This window comes from Melanotaenia boesemani, chromosome 20 (assembly GCF_017639745.1).
Source record: "Melanotaenia boesemani isolate fMelBoe1 chromosome 20, fMelBoe1.pri, whole genome shotgun sequence".
NCBI classification, from domain to species: Eukaryota; Metazoa; Chordata; class Actinopteri; order Atheriniformes; family Melanotaeniidae; genus Melanotaenia; species Melanotaenia boesemani.
The window spans coordinates 3,687,790-3,705,541 of record NC_055701.1 but is presented as its reverse complement, the minus strand read 5'-3'; the positions used below and the strand labels follow the sequence as shown (position 1 = coordinate 3,705,541).

Genomic DNA, 17,752 nt, shown 5'->3' with positions numbered 1-17,752 from the left:
TAATAAAGGAGGAACAGAATCAACAGCTTGTCATCTGCATGTTTTCTCTCCGTTATATGTCAAAGTGATGCCGTAGTAAAAAAGCAATGGCTTCCAGCTGTCTGCCCTTTCATCCCCAACCACCACCGGCACAAAGAAACATGATGAGAGATTCAGATCTCCACACAACGGCCCCAGCGTATGGAAAGTTAAACATCTTTATGATGCTTCCCTCTCAGTTCTGATACCCATCTGAGTCTAAGACATCAGAGGAGTAAAAAATTAAAATGAAGATAATTTAAACTAAAAGCTACAACAAAGTGCAAAAGACAAAATATATATCCCACTAAAAAGTGAGATAATTCAGTTTTAATCTCCGTGTATTCCAACCAGCAATAACCCAAAATTAGATCAACAGAAATAAGAAAAAATATCTTACATCTGCCTCTTTATCACATTTACAACTAGGTATGCACCCATATCGCATTTTTTCTAACTTTTGAGTACATGCTGACACCAAGTACCAGTATAAGTACGAATAAATCCCAGTACAGTTCACTGGTAAGGAGTGTTGATCATCCTGCAGCATCCTCGACATGTACGGCTGGAAAACTGTCAGAAACTTCAGAAATAAGGAGGATAACGTGGTTTTGGTGGTCGTAAATAACGTAAAGACCTATAAGAAGCAGTCATGGAAAATGAATTAACGCATATTTCTTTGACAATAATCATTCTAAGAAAATCTATAATGGTGACACTCCTAGTTGTAAACAAATATTAGTAGAAAATATAAAATATATATCGCTTTTTGCGATTCAGTATAAAAATATTAAGATATTATTTTTTGGCCCAGACTTATTCTCATTTCCAGTGAAGACCCAGTTTGTTGTAAAACTCATCAAACTGCATGAATAATTCTACCGACTGTTAATCTAAAAATAAACCGATTTCCACTCTTCAAATTTTCTGATTAAACCATCAGATAATGATGAAAACTTATTTATGGACACAGACTTTGATGGATGGAAATATGTCGACGTGGTCGTAAAAACGAACGGTTGCACGAACTGTGACGGATTCCCACGACGAGGAGCGCTGACCTCGGCCTGACTGGTTTATGGAGCTGCTTGCGTGGGGGAGGGGGCTGTTGTAGAGACGGGGGGGGGGGGGGGGGGGGGGGTGCAATCTAACCCTGAACTGTACCACACTGAGTCAGCAGGAAGGGGGAGGGGGGTCAGTTTAACATAATCACAAAGGTGTGCTTTTACCTGAGGGGGGGGCTCTCTAATTAAAATAGTTGCTGAAAAGCTGCAGCATTTAATTACAAATGGGGGGGTGTGAGGAATGCCAGTGTTTCAGGACAAAGAGGGAGTACACCTCATAGAAACTGTCCATGTCAGACACTGTGGGCCCTTCAGGGCCACGGCAGCTCTGAGCTGTTTCGCTGCTTCCACTCACCTGGGAACGAGGTGCTGAGAAAAGTTGCTTCATTTCAATCAGGTGCTGAATCAGGAAAACAACTAAAACCTGAAGGGCAGCTGTCGTCGGTGGACCAGAGCTGAAGGATCTCGCTGTAGCTGAAAGAGCTACAGCGAGATAGAGCTAGTGTACCTCATAAATATCAGCGGAGGCCGTGTTCTGCTTAAAAAGTATTACTCCTTCTTTTTACTATTAACTGTAACCAAGATTAAAATGTTTAACAGGCATTTTGGTCCCAGCTTTGTCATTTTAAAGCAAAGTTTTTGTGCCAACTAATTTCCTCTCAACAATTTTCAGGGCGGAAAGCTACACGATGCGTCTTTAAAGTTGCTTTGATTGGACAAAACTACAAGGATGTACAAAATTTGTGTTTAGGTGCAATTGCAACAATAGCGGGCGGACACAAAGCTACCAGGTGCTGGTTAACGTGTGAAATGAAATGAAAATCAGGTTAAAAGGACCTGGCCTGATGTGTGACAACAGGAAACAATGATAATTTATTTTAACCTTATATGACGCATGCATGTTTATCCAAGATGTTATCTGGCCAGTTACATAACAACCATCTAGACTGGGTGTAAACAGCCAACCGATCCGATCAAAACAGCTAATAGGGTTTAATCATTTTCAACAAGTTTGGCCTCAAAATGTCCAAAATGCCTCCCCGAACGTGTATGCGAGTCCTAATGAAGGAGGACGGTGCAGACTGTTCTTCCCCCGGCTGACGTCAGCAGCACCATCAGGTAAGTGACTTAGGCTATGTCCAAATGGCACCGAAGCCGGCTCAGGTGTGAAAACGTTGTGAAAACGTTGTGAAAACGGCAAAAACTAGTAGAAAGGCTTTAACATCCCCACGACACCGCTGTAGTACACACTACAGGCTGCGGGTGGTGCTGAAGAGTAACACTCCAAAGCTGGAGCAAAACAATGCATGTGCCGATAAAGGCTCACTGCGTGTAGCAGGAAGATCACATCGGAAGCTGAGAAGAGAAGATGGCTGAGGATTCACTGCGAAGCAAAGGAGAAACATTTATTTGGACTAATAAAGAAGTTGAGCTTGACTATATATAAAAATATAAAAAACTTGAGGAAGGGTGGATTAGGCATCTGCGCGCGTTCATCACATTGACGTCATATCCTCGAGCTGTGCGGTTTCGCAGTCCACACAGTACCGCAGACGGTAGCGGACTCAAACCGATCCACTTTGGTACCTGCTTCAGACATGGTCGGTGTCATGGAGGCTGATCCCTGCTTCGTGTGGATGAAACGGTGGTTTGCTAAAATACTTTTGCGTTTTTACTGCAATCTTGCGTCGTGGGGACGGCCCCTAACACAGCAATCCCCCCTCCCCGAGGCTCCACATGCCTTAAAACCAGCTCAGTTCTGCCGTCTGCCTGCAGGCCACTTCCAGACACATAACAGAGGATCAGACGACATGAGACACTTCAACACGTACACTGCAGCATGTCCGACACCATCATGGCCGACTGTTCTGACTGATGAACCATCATGTTCCAGCACGTTTCCTCACCAAAAAAAAAAAAAAAAAACCTCACGCCACAGCCGCCTTTTTACTGATGCACCTCTTAAACTGAGAAAGAAGAAAACATGGGAGCAACTTACAGATATTTGAGGTTTTCCAGGTCTTCAAAAGCTCCTCTGGGGATCCTTTGTATACGATTGTTGTTGAGGAGGCTGTGAAGGAGAAGGAAGCCAGTTATGTACAGAGATTTAGCTGCAGGGAAAATATGTTTGCACAGCATTAGTGGTGGACATGCTCCTGTGGTGTAAGTCTGATAGACATCAGGACGTGTTATTGTTCAGTCTGAAACAGAAGAGGCGTTAAGGAATCACAACACATCCTTTAACAGACGCGCAGCTGGCTGGAGAATGGCAAAAAGCCGGCTTTCCTCCTGCATTAAAAGACTTCTCTGCACTTTGAAACTAAATCTGAAGCACCACGTCTGCTGGGAAGTTCTCCGACCCGTTTGAGTAGAGACATGATTATCCACAGAGTGACCACATCAAAGCTGTTCTTCATGAGAAGCATCTCAGATTCACCTCATAAAAACCGTCCCTGCTATGAGACACTGGCCACGGTTACATCAGGTTTTTAATTCAGAATTAAATATTTTGGAATTAAAGTATTCTCCTTCGCATTTACATGGAAACACTCATTCCAAATTAAGGTTTTCATGGAAAACACGTTTAATCTCCTTTCTTAAATTATGCTTTAGATCTGGGGGTTGGGAGGGGTTCTGACTGGACGCGGGCGGATGTGACGAATTTACGTCTACCGGGAGAAAACAAAGACCACATAATAAGAACCATTTTAATTTTAGTTCAGAAGCAGCAGCTCGACACCAACAGACTGCTTCACGTTGGTCAGCGGAGGAGAAGAAGGGAGGTAGAGTACCGTATCGTCATGGCGACAGGACGAGGGAACGAGCATGCTCAAAACAACCGGAATTAATTTAAAGTGGAATGAACGTTTACATGATGGAGGAATTATTCAGTACGGAGTTTAATTCAGAATTTGCCATTTTCAAGGACATTTTAAATATTTTTAAAGAGGATTTAATTTTTATTCTGAATTAAAGAGAAATTAAAACTCATGTAAACGTGGCCACTGTGGTGCAGCATAATGAATGTAAGAGTAATAATTCTGCCTGTTGCAGTGACTCAGATCAGTTTTTTATATTTTCTAACGAGTTGTTTTGTGATAAAGTGCCTATATTTGAAATATTTTTCTACATTGGTCTTGATGCTGTCCTGCAGGGTCCATGCCACAGTGATGATGCATGAAAGCTGTTGCTCTGTAAAAGGAAATAACTTCCTCCACAGGCACAACAATACTTTGACCTACACTCACCGTCAACTTCATCAGCTCTACCTGTGCAGCTGCTTGTTAACACAAATATATAATCAGCCAATCACATGGCAGCATTGAGTAATGTTCATATGGTGTAGATGACTTGATTCTTGGTGTCATAGAATGAAGCAGGTGGTGGAAACCTTCCTTAGAGGTTTTCTCCATATTTACATGACAGCATCACACAGTTGCTGCAGGTTTGTCGGCTGCATCCATGATGAGAATCTCCCGTTCCACCACATCCCAAAGCTGCTCTACTGGACTGAGATCTGGTGGCTGTGGAGGTCGTTGGAGTCCAGTGAACTCATCGTCATGTTCTAGAAAGCAGGTGGAGATGATCTGAGCTTTGTGACATGGTGCATTATCCTGCTGGAAGTAGCATCAGAAGATGCTCCACTGTGGTCATAAAGGATGGACATGGTCAGCAACAATACTCAGGTAGACTGTACTGGTTAAACCAGGCCACGTTGGTACTAAGAGGCACAAAGTGGGCCAAGAAAATCTCCCCCCCACCATTACACCAGCAGCAGCCTGAAGCGTTGATCCAAGGCAGGATGGATCCATGTTTTCATGATGTTTCCAGCAAATTCTGAGCCGAGCATCTGAATGTGGAGCTGAAACAGAGACTCATCAGACCAGCAACGTTTCTCCATCTTCTATTGTCCAGTGTTGGTGAGTGTGTGTGAATTGTAGCCTCAGTTTCCTGTTCTTAGCTGGCAGGAGGCACCCGGTGTGTCTTCTGCTGCTGTAGACCATCTGCTTCAGGGCTGGACATGTTGTGTGTTCAGAGATGCTTTTCTGCAGATCTTGGTTGGTACCAGTGCTGGTCTGACTTCCTGTTGCCTTTCTATCATCTCCAACCAGTCTGCCCATTCTCCTCTGCTAACTGAATATTTTCTCTTTTTCGACAATTCTCTGTAAACCCTAGCGATGGTTGTGTGTTCTTGTTGGTGTGAATACATATAATAATTAGAATACTAGACTGATGAAGCTTTATTTAAAAGAAGTAATGTGTGGAAAACTTTAAACTTCCTGCTGGTGATGCATGAACAGATGTGTAAATGTATTTTTCCTTCTCTGTACAGCATAAAGATCAGGAACAAAATCTGAATAATGTTTGCACAAATCTGAATGAGGTGTGTTTGTTTTATTGCGGCGTTCACCTGAACCGTGTGGAGACACTGAAAAGGCAGCGATACGTCAGCTGACTCGTGCACACACGTTTTATCAATTACAAGTTCACAGTTGAAGTGATTTAACCAGTTCATGCTGAGTTAGTTAAACTAACAGCTCTGCAGATGGAGGTGAAACAAATAATTCCTCAAACTTTCTGAGTCGACCCACAGGTGTGAAACAAAGCAGGACGGAGACAGAATGATGCGGTCAGACTTACAGCGTGTTGAGGTTCCTCAGTCGCCTGAAGGATCCCGGATGTAAATCCTTGATTTTGTTGAATCTCAGGTCTCTGTAAAACAGCAGGGAGACGTGTTAACACGCAGCAGAGCATCATTCAATCACTCTAATCTTTATAATGTGCAGAAAGCAGGTGATTCAAATCTGCATGAGTCACCACAAAACAATCCTGAAGGATAATTGGACACGATTCTCATCTCACAAGAATGCCTTTGTCGAGCTTTAACCACGAGGGCAGATTTAAATAACATTTGCCCCAAAGATAACAAGCAGAGGGTTGTTTTGAGCAGTCAGCAGGTTTCTGAGTCCGTCTCCAGTTTCTTTCTCATTTAAAGAGGCTGCGTAAAGACAACAATAAACCTCAACAACACGCTAATCACTCCAGGTCCAACAACAGATGACTCAACGTGTTATTAACGTGACGAGCTGAAACTGATGCTAACAAACACGCGAGGGTGGAACAAAGCTGGGACCAGTTTAATATCAGAACATGAACTCAGACCATTCTGTCTGAACGGTGATGCTACGTTTCAGGAACTTTCAGTAATCTGATCCCACTAAGTTTGTTTTTACAGGATAAAGTGAAACCTGCTGCTCATATCTGGAAACAGCTGCTCTTGACATTTCTGTCACCCTAAAGTTCAGGATCTTTTCTGGTTCATTCAGCAGCATGAATGTTGACCAAGAATAGAAACAGAACCCGTGTTACACCGATTTTAAGGCTCTTCTGTCTCAGATAGCGAAACATGTTCGGCCCAAATGCGGCCCGACTTACTGCGTTGACTAAATGTGTGCTTAGCTGCCAAAACTCAACCACATCACCACCACGTGGCCTCAGTCACGTCACCTCCACATGTGGCCCGTGTGAAAAGGCTTCCCGTGTCAGGTCCACCTCTGGCCCAGAAAATACTGCAGAAATCTTCAGTATGAAGTAACAAAGCACTGACCGAAGCCAGAGCTCATTACACCCACACTCCTTTACATGCTAATAACCCAAACAGCAAAACTTCACTGATTTTAACAAAGCAAAAATGAAAAGAAACTAAATTTATGGACAAACGTGTTTTCCAAGATAAAATTTGTATTTCCTAAACAATAAAATAATCATCATACTTAATTTTTGTATTTGTTTTCCATCAGATTTTTTAATACTGTTTTCAATTTAGAAAGAAAATCCCATTTATCCCACAAGTTCACCCCTCTAACAGATTTACATCTTTTTTTATGTCCGTCCAGCACCTTAAAAGTTGTTCTCACGGTCAGTAAAGAGAAGTTTCCAGAATATCCAGTAGCATCGTTCTGGAAAATTCTCCAACTAGTAGATTAACTGGTAACTGGTGAGGGTGTCAGGATAGGGTATAAAAGCAAAGGTTTTGTCTTTCAAACAAAGATGAGTTAGGCTTCTCAGGTACACACTGATAACCAGAGCTTATTTTAGTTATGATATAAATTTTTCGTGTACCGCTATCTCGATGAATAGCCCGAACATCATCCGGAACGTGCTCCGTGGGAAAGTGTTTCAGCAGGGACCGATTTTACTGCTGCACAAAAACACTACAGCATGTGAAACGGAAAGTTTTTAACAGAGAATGGCTGCCGGCGAGAGCTCTCAAGGTGAAGCACACGTTGACTCAGAGGAACTAATTTCAAAAAGAGTCACATCTGTATTTTGGAAGTTCTTCGGTTTTAAAAGTTCGGACATGGACAAAAGAACTATCTGTCGAACAAAAGTAGTAGCCGGCGGTGGTAATGCTAGCAACCTGCTTCACAACCTTAGCCGTAAACACGTTTTAGAGTACCAAGAATTATACTAAGATCAGCACCCACCACATCCACAGCTAACTCTGCTAGTAGCAGTCAGTCCATTCAGGATGCGATTGCTAAAAGGACTTTATATGAGAAAAAAAGCAAGCAGTGGGACGAGATAACGCAATCACATTCCACCTCGTCAAGGATATGGTTTCTATAAATACCGTAGAGAAAGACGGCTTCAAGACGATCCCAGTCTGTCCTATCGGACCGTAGACATGTCCCGTATCATGTAAAAACACAACATGATACACTCCTCATGACAGTAAAATGTGCTATTTGAAGCCACTCAAGTGCAGTAATTATTTTCTTATTAGAAGATAATGTTGGTAAGAAAAACGAATACTGTCAAACACCGTAGAACCAATATGATTCTTAAAAAAACCGTGACATTAACATTTTGCCAAACTGCTCAGCCCATGGATGAGTCATGGCTCGATGCTTTGGTCCAAAATTCATCAGAAAATCATCAATAAGTTACAAATATTTCTCAATGACAGATTATAAAGAACTTTAATCTTTCCGTCTACAGAGCAAAATGTTGGGAAAAGATTCAGGGAGGCTGGAGAAAAGGCCAGAAACCCCTGTTCGATGGTCGGGACCTTCCAGCTTTCAGGTACCACTGCAGGAGAAACTATCATCACACCATGATAAGACACATGGACTCAGGAGGACCAGGAGAACCATTTTCATTAACGAAATCCACCACTGGATCCAGAACCTGAACCTGGACCTGGATTACACGAGGAGGACGGCAGATATGAACTCTGAAGAAACAGAGCTAATCTCTGGACACCAACTCATGGAAAGACAGACAGTGGACACGTGTCCTGTGGACAGACAAGTCCTCATTTCAGCTGCTTTTGGGAAAAACAGGCGTTTGCTTCTACTTGCAAAGATGAGGACACAGTGCAGGCGTTGCATCAGTGTCTGTGGCATGGATGACTTCATCTGTGTGAAGGCACCACGAACACAGAGGTGGACGTTGGGATTTTGGAGACGTGGGCTACCCAGGAGGTCCGCAGATGTCAGACCTCATTCTGGGTGACTGTCCTGTTTGCTGTCCACATCTGTACACAGAGAATCAGACATCCTCACTGACCGCTGAACAGCTGAAATCCTCAGCAGCAACAGACCCAGATTCTTCTGGAAAACTAAAACAGTGACTTTGATTTATTAAAAAGACCAGTCATAAAAACGGCCAACATGTCTGAAACATTCTTTATGTTTTCATAAACTAAGCCTGGTCAGTAAATGTGGTTTTGCTTCATCTTCACCTGTAAAATAAATGTTTGGATGAAATTAACACAGATTTAAGTTTTTATTAGATTTTAGAAATTTCACCAACTTTTATGGAAATTGTTTCCCCTAAACTACGAGAACTTCATCACCCCTCCTCCAAAGAGCTGAACTCCCTCCGGAGGCTCTCAGGCTGCCTCCCTGCATTCTTGTAAACCAATGACCTTACAAAGTAAATAATCTCAGAGACATAAACACACTTCACTTATCATGCAAAACTGTCAGGACATCAGGGTGATGACAGCCCTGAGATCAGTCTTTCTGTAGAAAACAGTCCGTTGTTGCCTCAAAATAAGGTCAGTAATCCAACCCCTCAGCTACCAGGTTATTTAAAAATCTGCTTTTTTTTAATTTAATGACAGACTGTAGTAATATTTACATCATCCTGCATGGCCAACAAGGACAGAAAACTTACAAATTAAATACAGTCTGACGCATTTCTTATATTTATGTAAAAATGTGGGCAAACAAAAAGTAAAAACATGTCAACATCGCGGGGAAGCTCATGGATCATGCAGGAGATACAACAACTGAATCTCCTGCAGACCTTTACGCTACCTAGATGAGTCTGAGTTACCTCCTCCTGATGCCGTGGCACAGTTTCCCTGCTAGTTTAGTTTGCACACAACATATTCAACATGTCCAGTATAGTAACATAAACACAAGTCCTGGTGTCTGTTACTTAAAATGACTGGAGCATTGTCTCAACAGTCCACCTGAGGCCTGTAGACGAAGCTGGATTTGCTCTTATACAGGTAACTTCAGGGTTAACTCTGGGTGTGAAGCTGGTTCAGCTCTTACCGTTTAAATCACCATGGTAACGCTGAAAGGCTAACCTGCTCCAGAGCAGGTTACATTCTGAACAAAAGATGAGTATAAAAATGAGTATAAAAGCACCGCCTCCTGACCAATCAGTTGTCTTGGAAATTGTCCCGCCCATTTTTAGAAGATCCTACGTTGGTCCGCGGATTGTGAGAGGAGGATTGTTACAGGAGGATTGTGAGAGGAGGATTGTTACAGGAGGATTGTGAGAGGAAGATTGTGAGAGGAGGATTATAAGAGAATTTTTAAGGAAAGACGCATCCTTTGATGAAGAAATGAAGCCTTGTCACTGAGCACTTTGAAGTATGTTTCTGTCCTTGTTCTTGACTTGTTCCCAACTCCGTTTAGCTCCACTAGGGTTGCATCTGAAATAATGAGGTTATTAATAATGGTCGCACATGGCAGAACTATGAATTTATGGAAAGCACTCGTGCCTTCACAGTGCAGAATTAATATCCCAACACAAATGCTCTCACACTGAACCTCTCAGTGATCAGTGGAAACTAGAAGCCCTGAGAACACAGTTTTTTTTCTCCTGTGATTCTGGGCGTTATTTTGGAGTTAGAAGCTCTAATGGCAAAATTATCCCTACCTCCCCAAAGTAAAGAATCCTTTAAAGGTCCCATATTATGCAAAATTCACTTTTTAATGGTTTTGGAACAGTCATACTGGTCCCCCCGCATGTGTAGGAGACCCGTAAGTGTGAAACTCTTTCAGGCGCTCTCTCTCCCCCCTGCTCCACCTCTAGGGAAGTAAGCGCTGAAATGAGCTTGTTTGAAAGCGTGTACGTTATGACGTCATAAGGGACAATAACCACTCCCCACAGAGCGATGGACCCGTCTACCGGCTCTCAAAGCCCGCCCTCTAAAAATCACCTAGCGCCCAGTGTTTTTCCCTCTTCGGCAACCCTCGTTAGCGGACATGGCTAAGCGACAGAAGCACTGTTCTGTTTGTGGCTGCATAAATGAACACGAAAACGTTTTTTTACTTCCATCCACTGAACCCACGAGGACTGAGTGGATTAATTTTATTTTTGGAGGAAATGTACCCGGAAAACTTCCAAAGGTTTTGCATGTCTGTGGCCAGCATTTCAAAGAGGACTGTTTCCACAACATGGGGGCATGGAAAGCAGGCTTCGCCAACCGTTTGAAGCTGAAGCCAGGTTCAATACCAACTGTCCGTGACACAGCTGGAGAGGTAAGAGCTGGCAGTTATTTTATCGTTTCGGCCTTATTAGTCTGATAGCTTGAAAATATATTAACCTTTCAATCACCTCATGACGGGCGATGCGATGGGCGGAGCCAACAGCTGAGCTGCTCCACCAGGGTTCCGCCCACCATAAACGGCACATTTCTGAAGCTGCTAAAAAGAGGGAGGTGAAGAGAAGCCGCTGCACTCAAACTGAGGGTCGATTTGTCCATACCATGGCGGAAATATTTCATTTAGATATTAATGAATGGTCTCAGATTGGGAATAAAGTGTATAATATGGGACCTTTAAAAAATTCTTGGATCCAGGTGGCGATCCAGATCACCCCAAAAAAATCTAACGACTTGTTTCTTATTTCATTTCTGACATTTCCTGAAAATCTAACCAAAATCCATCCATAACTTTTTGAGTTATGTTACTAACAGAAAATCAGACAAACATAAGCTGCAGGAAACATCCTCGACCCTAATCACACTTCATCGTGCAGGCCTCAGGCCTGCTGAGGTGGTCAGAGATAAGGAAACAAGACATCTGGGTCTTCTATGGAAGTATGGTACCCTCAGGAAAACCTTTCTCTGCAGGCTCGGGGTTCAGAGCGTGCTGTCCTGACATGCCGAGGCAGGATGGACTGCTCACCTGCCTGTAGGTGTGAAGGGAAGGCAGAGCTACATGCCGCTTCAAGCAGCACCCATCTGGAGGTGCACGTACAAAAGAAAATGTGATTTCTGCAGAGGAAAGCCTCCAAACAGCCTGTAAAGACTCATTCAGACTCCAAGCTGTTAACTGGACCCGAGTCGTCCTGGTTGGTATTTTGGCTCATTTTCATGGCCGACATGACTGTGTTCCATGGTGGAGAAAGCTAAATAAGGTCAGGCAGAGAGATACCCATGCTGAAAGCATCAGCTCAGCTGTCGAACGGAGGGGAGGAAAGGCTCAGCTGACCAGAATGTCCTGGAATTGTTAATGACATCAGCTCCTCTGGGCGAGACTGAAAACTGGCGTTAGATCATGGCAGTCTTTTGTCTTGGGGAGATGTTTGTGCCAAAACCTGACACTGTCCATTAGTTTTTCATGCAAAGAGACTCCAGTCGTTACTCAGGGTAATGAGACTGTCATTCAAAAGTGAATGATGAATCAAAATAAGAGAGAAATAATGAGTAAAGGCTGCACTTCGTCAGAGCAGCATGGAGGTCTCTCTTTGTGGTCGTTTTGGAGCAGAAGAAAATCAGAGGGAGAATGAGTCAACCCACAGTTGGTAAAACCCAAGATAAACTATGAGAACATAAACAAAGGACCTTAGAATCACTCAGCAAAAAGCTCATTAAGTGACCAGAAACAGCTGTAATGTTGTTAGAAAAAGTTTCAGACTATTTCATGACATTTATTCCAGGACTTATCAAGTAAGTCTGTTAACACCCATTGATGTGGTTTGATGGCAGTGAGCCAGCGGGAACAGTCAAACAACAACGCTAGCAACCCTGCAGAGGGGCCGACAGGCCTAAACAAAAGGCCTGAAAATGAGCAGCCTCCCCGGCTCAATTACCCACACAGGAAGGTAGACCCATAATTCAACATGCCAAGCTGATAAGAACAGCCAGAGATGCACTCCTACAGCCTGCTTTGAGCTCGGCTTACAAAGAAATTACATGCATGATTTCCAATAAAGCTGCTTTGTTTGCACCACTGCATTCTACCTCAGAACAAACCCAAAATCTAGGAAATATTTAAGTAGCTAATGCTAACAATCTGCCTCACAGTGAGTCTAAAATCTCTGCATTGATCAGTGTGACAGCAGCTCTGCTTCTGGTTAAGTAAAAGCTAAAAAGCCAAAGCGAAGACTTCACTGCTAAAAGCCTCTAACTGAGGTCCAATTTTCAATTTAGCTTTTAGACTTCAACCGATGGAGGAAATTTCCCCCCAAGGCCCCATTAAACTGTGACATTTCCAAATGACAACCGAGTGATGGCATGCACTCAAGAGCTCATTGGTTTTTGAGAAAATCTCTATCCACAACAGCTTTTTTTTTAGGGCTCTGACACACTAAACCGAACCAGCAGCGACAGAAAGGGCCTCCTGCTGGGTCTCCTCACAATGCCGGCTCAAATACGCTGCAGAAACTACGTCCCACTGCCAGGTGGGACGTACCAACGATGTCTGCTCTGCACAACATGGTGCAGCAGAAGGCAGTAAGTCCTTCTACGCAGGATCTGAACTGCCATCCAGGATACCTACTGTTGTAAAAAGGACACGTAGAAAATGGGTGGGAATCTTTAGCCACATCACAAGCTGATTATGGTTCAGATGGCTGTGACGTGATATACAGCAATTATTGAGTAGGGCTGGACGATATGGCCTAAAAATAAAATCTCAGATTTTTTATAACTGAATCCGATTTCCGATTTTAATCAATTTTTTTTTTTTTACAACATAAATAAACTTATTAAAAACATTTATTTATTTATATAAATGAATACCAGCAAAAATGAAGCATATTATGTCATAACTTTTCCACCATATAAACGGCTTCATATCTTACATAGAAATATGCGACACAACTACATCCATGATCTCTTTCCATCTGGATCCTTATCATACAGGATCCCCTGCAGAAATAATTCCCCTGATGAAGGTTGTCTCTTAACTAGAGTTTGTGGGCTAAAGTTGACTTCTGCATCTCGTAGAGAGCAGCATTTCTCACTGCAGTTATACGCACAGCTAAATCCTAGGCGTGAGTGAAGGGTCACTTCACTGAAAATCTGACAAACAAACACCGTTCTGGTGTGGAGGGAGGGGTAAGTCTGCTGCTAACTAACTATGGAAAAAAGAATCCCGATTTTTATAAAGGTAAATCGCCAAAAATAGAAAATTAGATTTATTGATTTTATCGATTAATCGGCCCGCCCTATTATTGAGGCTTCTTTTCCCTGAGTGACGACTTGGCTGCTGATACTTAAGTAGCCAAGTTTCTCATATTAGTGTAGTGTAACACACCTTGCATAGAGTGTGACTCTTGTCCAGGTCCTTTTCTTCCTTCAGCTTTTTGGGGTGCATTCACACCTCATAGTCCGCAAGACTGGGCACAACAGGGGACTCGGCTCTGTTGGACGCTGTTATGGTACGAGATTGCTTTTACACTTCAGGCACTTTCACAGCAGCATAGTCCGAGGGACTCGTTTCGATTGGGTGGGCACTTCCCAGAAATCTAGCACCTTCTTTTGGTTAAGTTTGCTTACACGCTGTTCTTTATTCAAATGAACCAAACCACCTGAACAAAGTCATGCAGTAACAACTGCTCACTATGCGGCAATATTCTCTGAAATCACCGCTGACCAACAAGAAAGAAAAAGAAAATCCAGCTCACTGATTGTCCAGGACCGAAATCCGCTTGTTCGCCGCAAGAAAACAACAGAGAACCAATAAATATAGAAGTTTCTGGTTTTACTTTGATGTTAAAACCTAATACAGTTTCACCACAATCTGTCCAGTATGAGCAGCAGGAGAGGCAGCCAGACATTTTGAAGTATGTCGCATAATACATGACTTCATCTCTTTGGTTCACCGGATGGTCCGTTTGCTTTCACACTGTGAGTCAACCGAACCAGGATTCAATTACAAGTGAACACAGACCCCCAGTTTTTAAGTGGACCAGATTTAGCTTCTTTGTTCCGCACCAGAGATTGAATGAGCATCACACTCCAGCTCCAACTGAACCGTACCATCGATGGCAGGAGACCAGGGCAGTGGTATTTCCCTCCTCGCCAGAGGAGGCGCTGCATCAAGAATTACTGAAGGATAAGACGAGACAGACAAAGAAGAAGAAAAAGGGCTCATCTACTGGTTAATGGAGGACAACTTCTGTTTCCATCACATCAGCGTGCTCAACATTGTGTTAAAAATACTAAACCAAAAAAACTAAACAGCCTGCTTTTATTTATCTTATTCTCATGTTGACATGTAATTACATCACATCATGTGTGTACATGACGCGTGCACACACAGGTGAGCTACACTCCCATCCATAGACTGTATATAAAAGATGGACGGAGCCTCCGTGACGTCACCCGTAGTGAAGCTCATTGGGCGGTTCCTACCATCGCCATCTTGGCGGCGTCACGCTAAGAGCTAACAGAGCCAACTTGGATCTAACGTGAGCTAACCGGCTAATGAAGGTAGGCTAAAGCTGTTAGTCGGCAGTTGTGCTACATTCTCCCTTCTTGCTGAGGATATAGGATACCTGTCAATCAAAAGGACACACCCCTATTTATGCCGAATTTCAAGATTAAATAACATCCAAAAGGATGAGTTAGAAAAAAGTTCACCCCCCTCACAGTTTTCATGAAGGTAAACTTGACCTATTAATCCTAAAATGGATTTTTATACCAGGCTTTCAACATGTTTATTTCTGCTGTGAAGTTGGTCTTTTTAACATGGGAGTCTATGGGGATTAACTCTGTTTTGGAGCCAGCCCCTAGTGGATGAATAGAAATACTTTATACTTTATTAATCCCTTCGGAGAGCCCTCAGGGAAATTTGGGATGAGGTGTGAACTGCAATTTTTTGTACTTCCGCATAGGCTTCACATTTTACCGACGGAGCTTGCCGCTTGCTCCCACAAGCAGAAAGAGAGCGCACCTTAAACTGTCGTATCAACCAACCATCAAACAGAATAAAACTGAAATATCTGCTTTAAGATCAGCTCTTATGTAATAATAAGAGCAGCTGGAAAAGGAGAAGCAGGTGGAGGAGTTTCCTGCTCCAGTGTACGAAGAACTTCATGTTCATCGGGGAAAAGCACAGCTGAACAATCAGTCTCCTTATCATTGTCGTCATTTCTGGGAATTACTGCTAGAAATGGACGTCTTACATTCAGCTTCCATCTCTTAACGATGGTAAACCAGCTTGGTAGCTAGCTAGCTGCGCGCTCCATGCTTCTTTCCTGTCTCCCCTGAAACAACAACGCGCATGTACGCAGCAGAGTTTTCTGGATGGGGGTTGAGCTGCTGTGAGGAAGAGAAGTGAAACTACGACGAAAATCACATAAAGACACTTTAAATCAGGGGTCTCCAACTCCGGTCCTCATGAGCTGCTGTCCTGCAGGTTTTAGATGTCTCCTACTACAACACACCTCTGCACAAGCCTGTTAATGACCCAGTGATTTGAGTCAGGTGTGTTGCATCAGGGTAGAACCCAAAACCTGCAGGACAGTAGCTCACGAGGACCGGAGCTGGAGACCCCTGCTTTAAATGCTGCCATGCCAGTTTGTACTCAATAATCATGATATGGATATTTTATATATCGCACATAAAACTTCAAGTATATCCGATACATCGCACAGCCCGACCTCCAGGCAGGGCTTTCAGGCTGAGGAATGCACCGTGCAGCTGAGCTACAGACGCTGCGCTAAAACAAAGCAATGCAGCAGATGACTGCAGTCAGGACAGACCTCCGCTTTATTATCGTCACGATCTGAATCAGACACACAACCAGACACACAACGTTGACATCATTCAGCTCCGCACAGCGCTGGCGAAGCAAAGCAGCAGAGCCAGGGTTCAGGTCAGCAACAAGTAGAAACATGTTAATACGAAATCTGCCTCCGTAGATCCGCAGCAAACTGCAGTACGAGCAAATATAAACCAGTAGAAGAATTAGTGTGAGCTGCCCAGTTACAGTCCAGTGACAGCTGAACCAGCCAACCAGAGTTTTGCTGTACAGTCCTCAAACAAACCTCCACGCAGCTCAAAGTCATTCAGGAAATATTCATACAAAAAAACTAACAAATCCCTTCCTATCCCACCCAAACTCTAATGGACTACAGTTCTTTAGAGTAATTATAGGATTAAATTAGAATAAAGATTAAATAAATAGTGAATTAAAAAAGTATATTAAAATCTGAATAAAATAAACTGCAAAAAGTCCAAAACATAAAAACATGAAAAATGTTCAATTAAAAATGAAATAGAATAAAAATACATAAATAAAATTAAAATACTATAAACATAGAAAACAAAACAAAAACAATAAAAAATTAAATTAAATATAAAATTAATAAAATGTGTTGTACTTCATCATCTAGATTTAATCCCTCAGTATCAGACCAGGAGCAGGTTTCAGCTCTGACCGAGTGACTGAAACAGCCTTAAATCCAGCTGTTAAACCTGCCGCTTTAATAAACTTCAGCACAAAGCTAACAGAGGAGCTTTAAACCACTCAAGCTTAAATACAGTCTCTCAAAATAATCCTTTTTTTGTCTTTATATAAAAGATGGACACAGTCACCTGCTGTCTGATCTGAAACTAAAGCTGAAGATCCATAAATACTCTCAACAGCTGAAGTCTCTGCGTCTACGCCCACATCCGATCCGGTCATATTTACAGCTCCACATGGTGGCACAGGCCCGTCCCGCGGCTCCGGGATGAGCAAATACTCCGTTTTCTAACACAGTAGCAGAAGCTGAGAAAAACCTGCAGAACCCGGTGACCCTGGAGCCAGAACCAGATATTTGTTCTGTGGCACAGAGAACTGGTGAAGTGGAAGACCTACTTTCAACAACAAAGACTCCATCAAATCTACTTCATGATGGTGGGACTGAGGCCAACATGGCCGACTACGACAACAAAAAGCAAACAGATCATGAACAAGCAGGATTTTTTTTAGACAAAGCCTCCGGAGTCATGCCGATGATCAGATCAGTTTTCTGATGTTGAAGCTGGTCGCCTCTCAGGCATGAGCAGGTATCTAACACGGCCACGTTGTCATGCAGCTCTCTAAACACCTGAGCTCCTCTCGCCATCTCTGCTTGGGGTTTAGTGATTTAGCTTCGTGACACGTGCTAACGTCGACTTGCCAACATGTCCCAGGCTTGCATGA

The 17,752-nt window shown here is 43.0% G+C and overlaps 1 protein-coding gene across 3 annotated transcripts in view; it reads right to left on the bottom strand.

The window, feature by feature from the left end:
• LOC121630846 (peroxidasin) overlaps window positions 1–17,752 on the bottom strand; it is a 65,345-nt gene that overhangs the window by 43,536 nt on the left and 4,057 nt on the right. For all 3 annotated transcript variants that reach the window (XR_006008606.1, XM_041971352.1, XM_041971353.1), the window contains exons 2-3: window positions 5,724–5,795; window positions 3,082–3,153 (exon numbers count right to left, since the gene is read on the bottom strand). Coding sequence is in view for 2 of the 3 variants with exons in the window: in XM_041971352.1 (XP_041827286.1) it covers window positions 3,082–3,153; window positions 5,724–5,795 (144 nt within the window). In the remaining variant the exon portion in view is untranslated. The remainder of the gene's footprint in view (window positions 1–3,081; window positions 3,154–5,723; window positions 5,796–17,752) is intronic.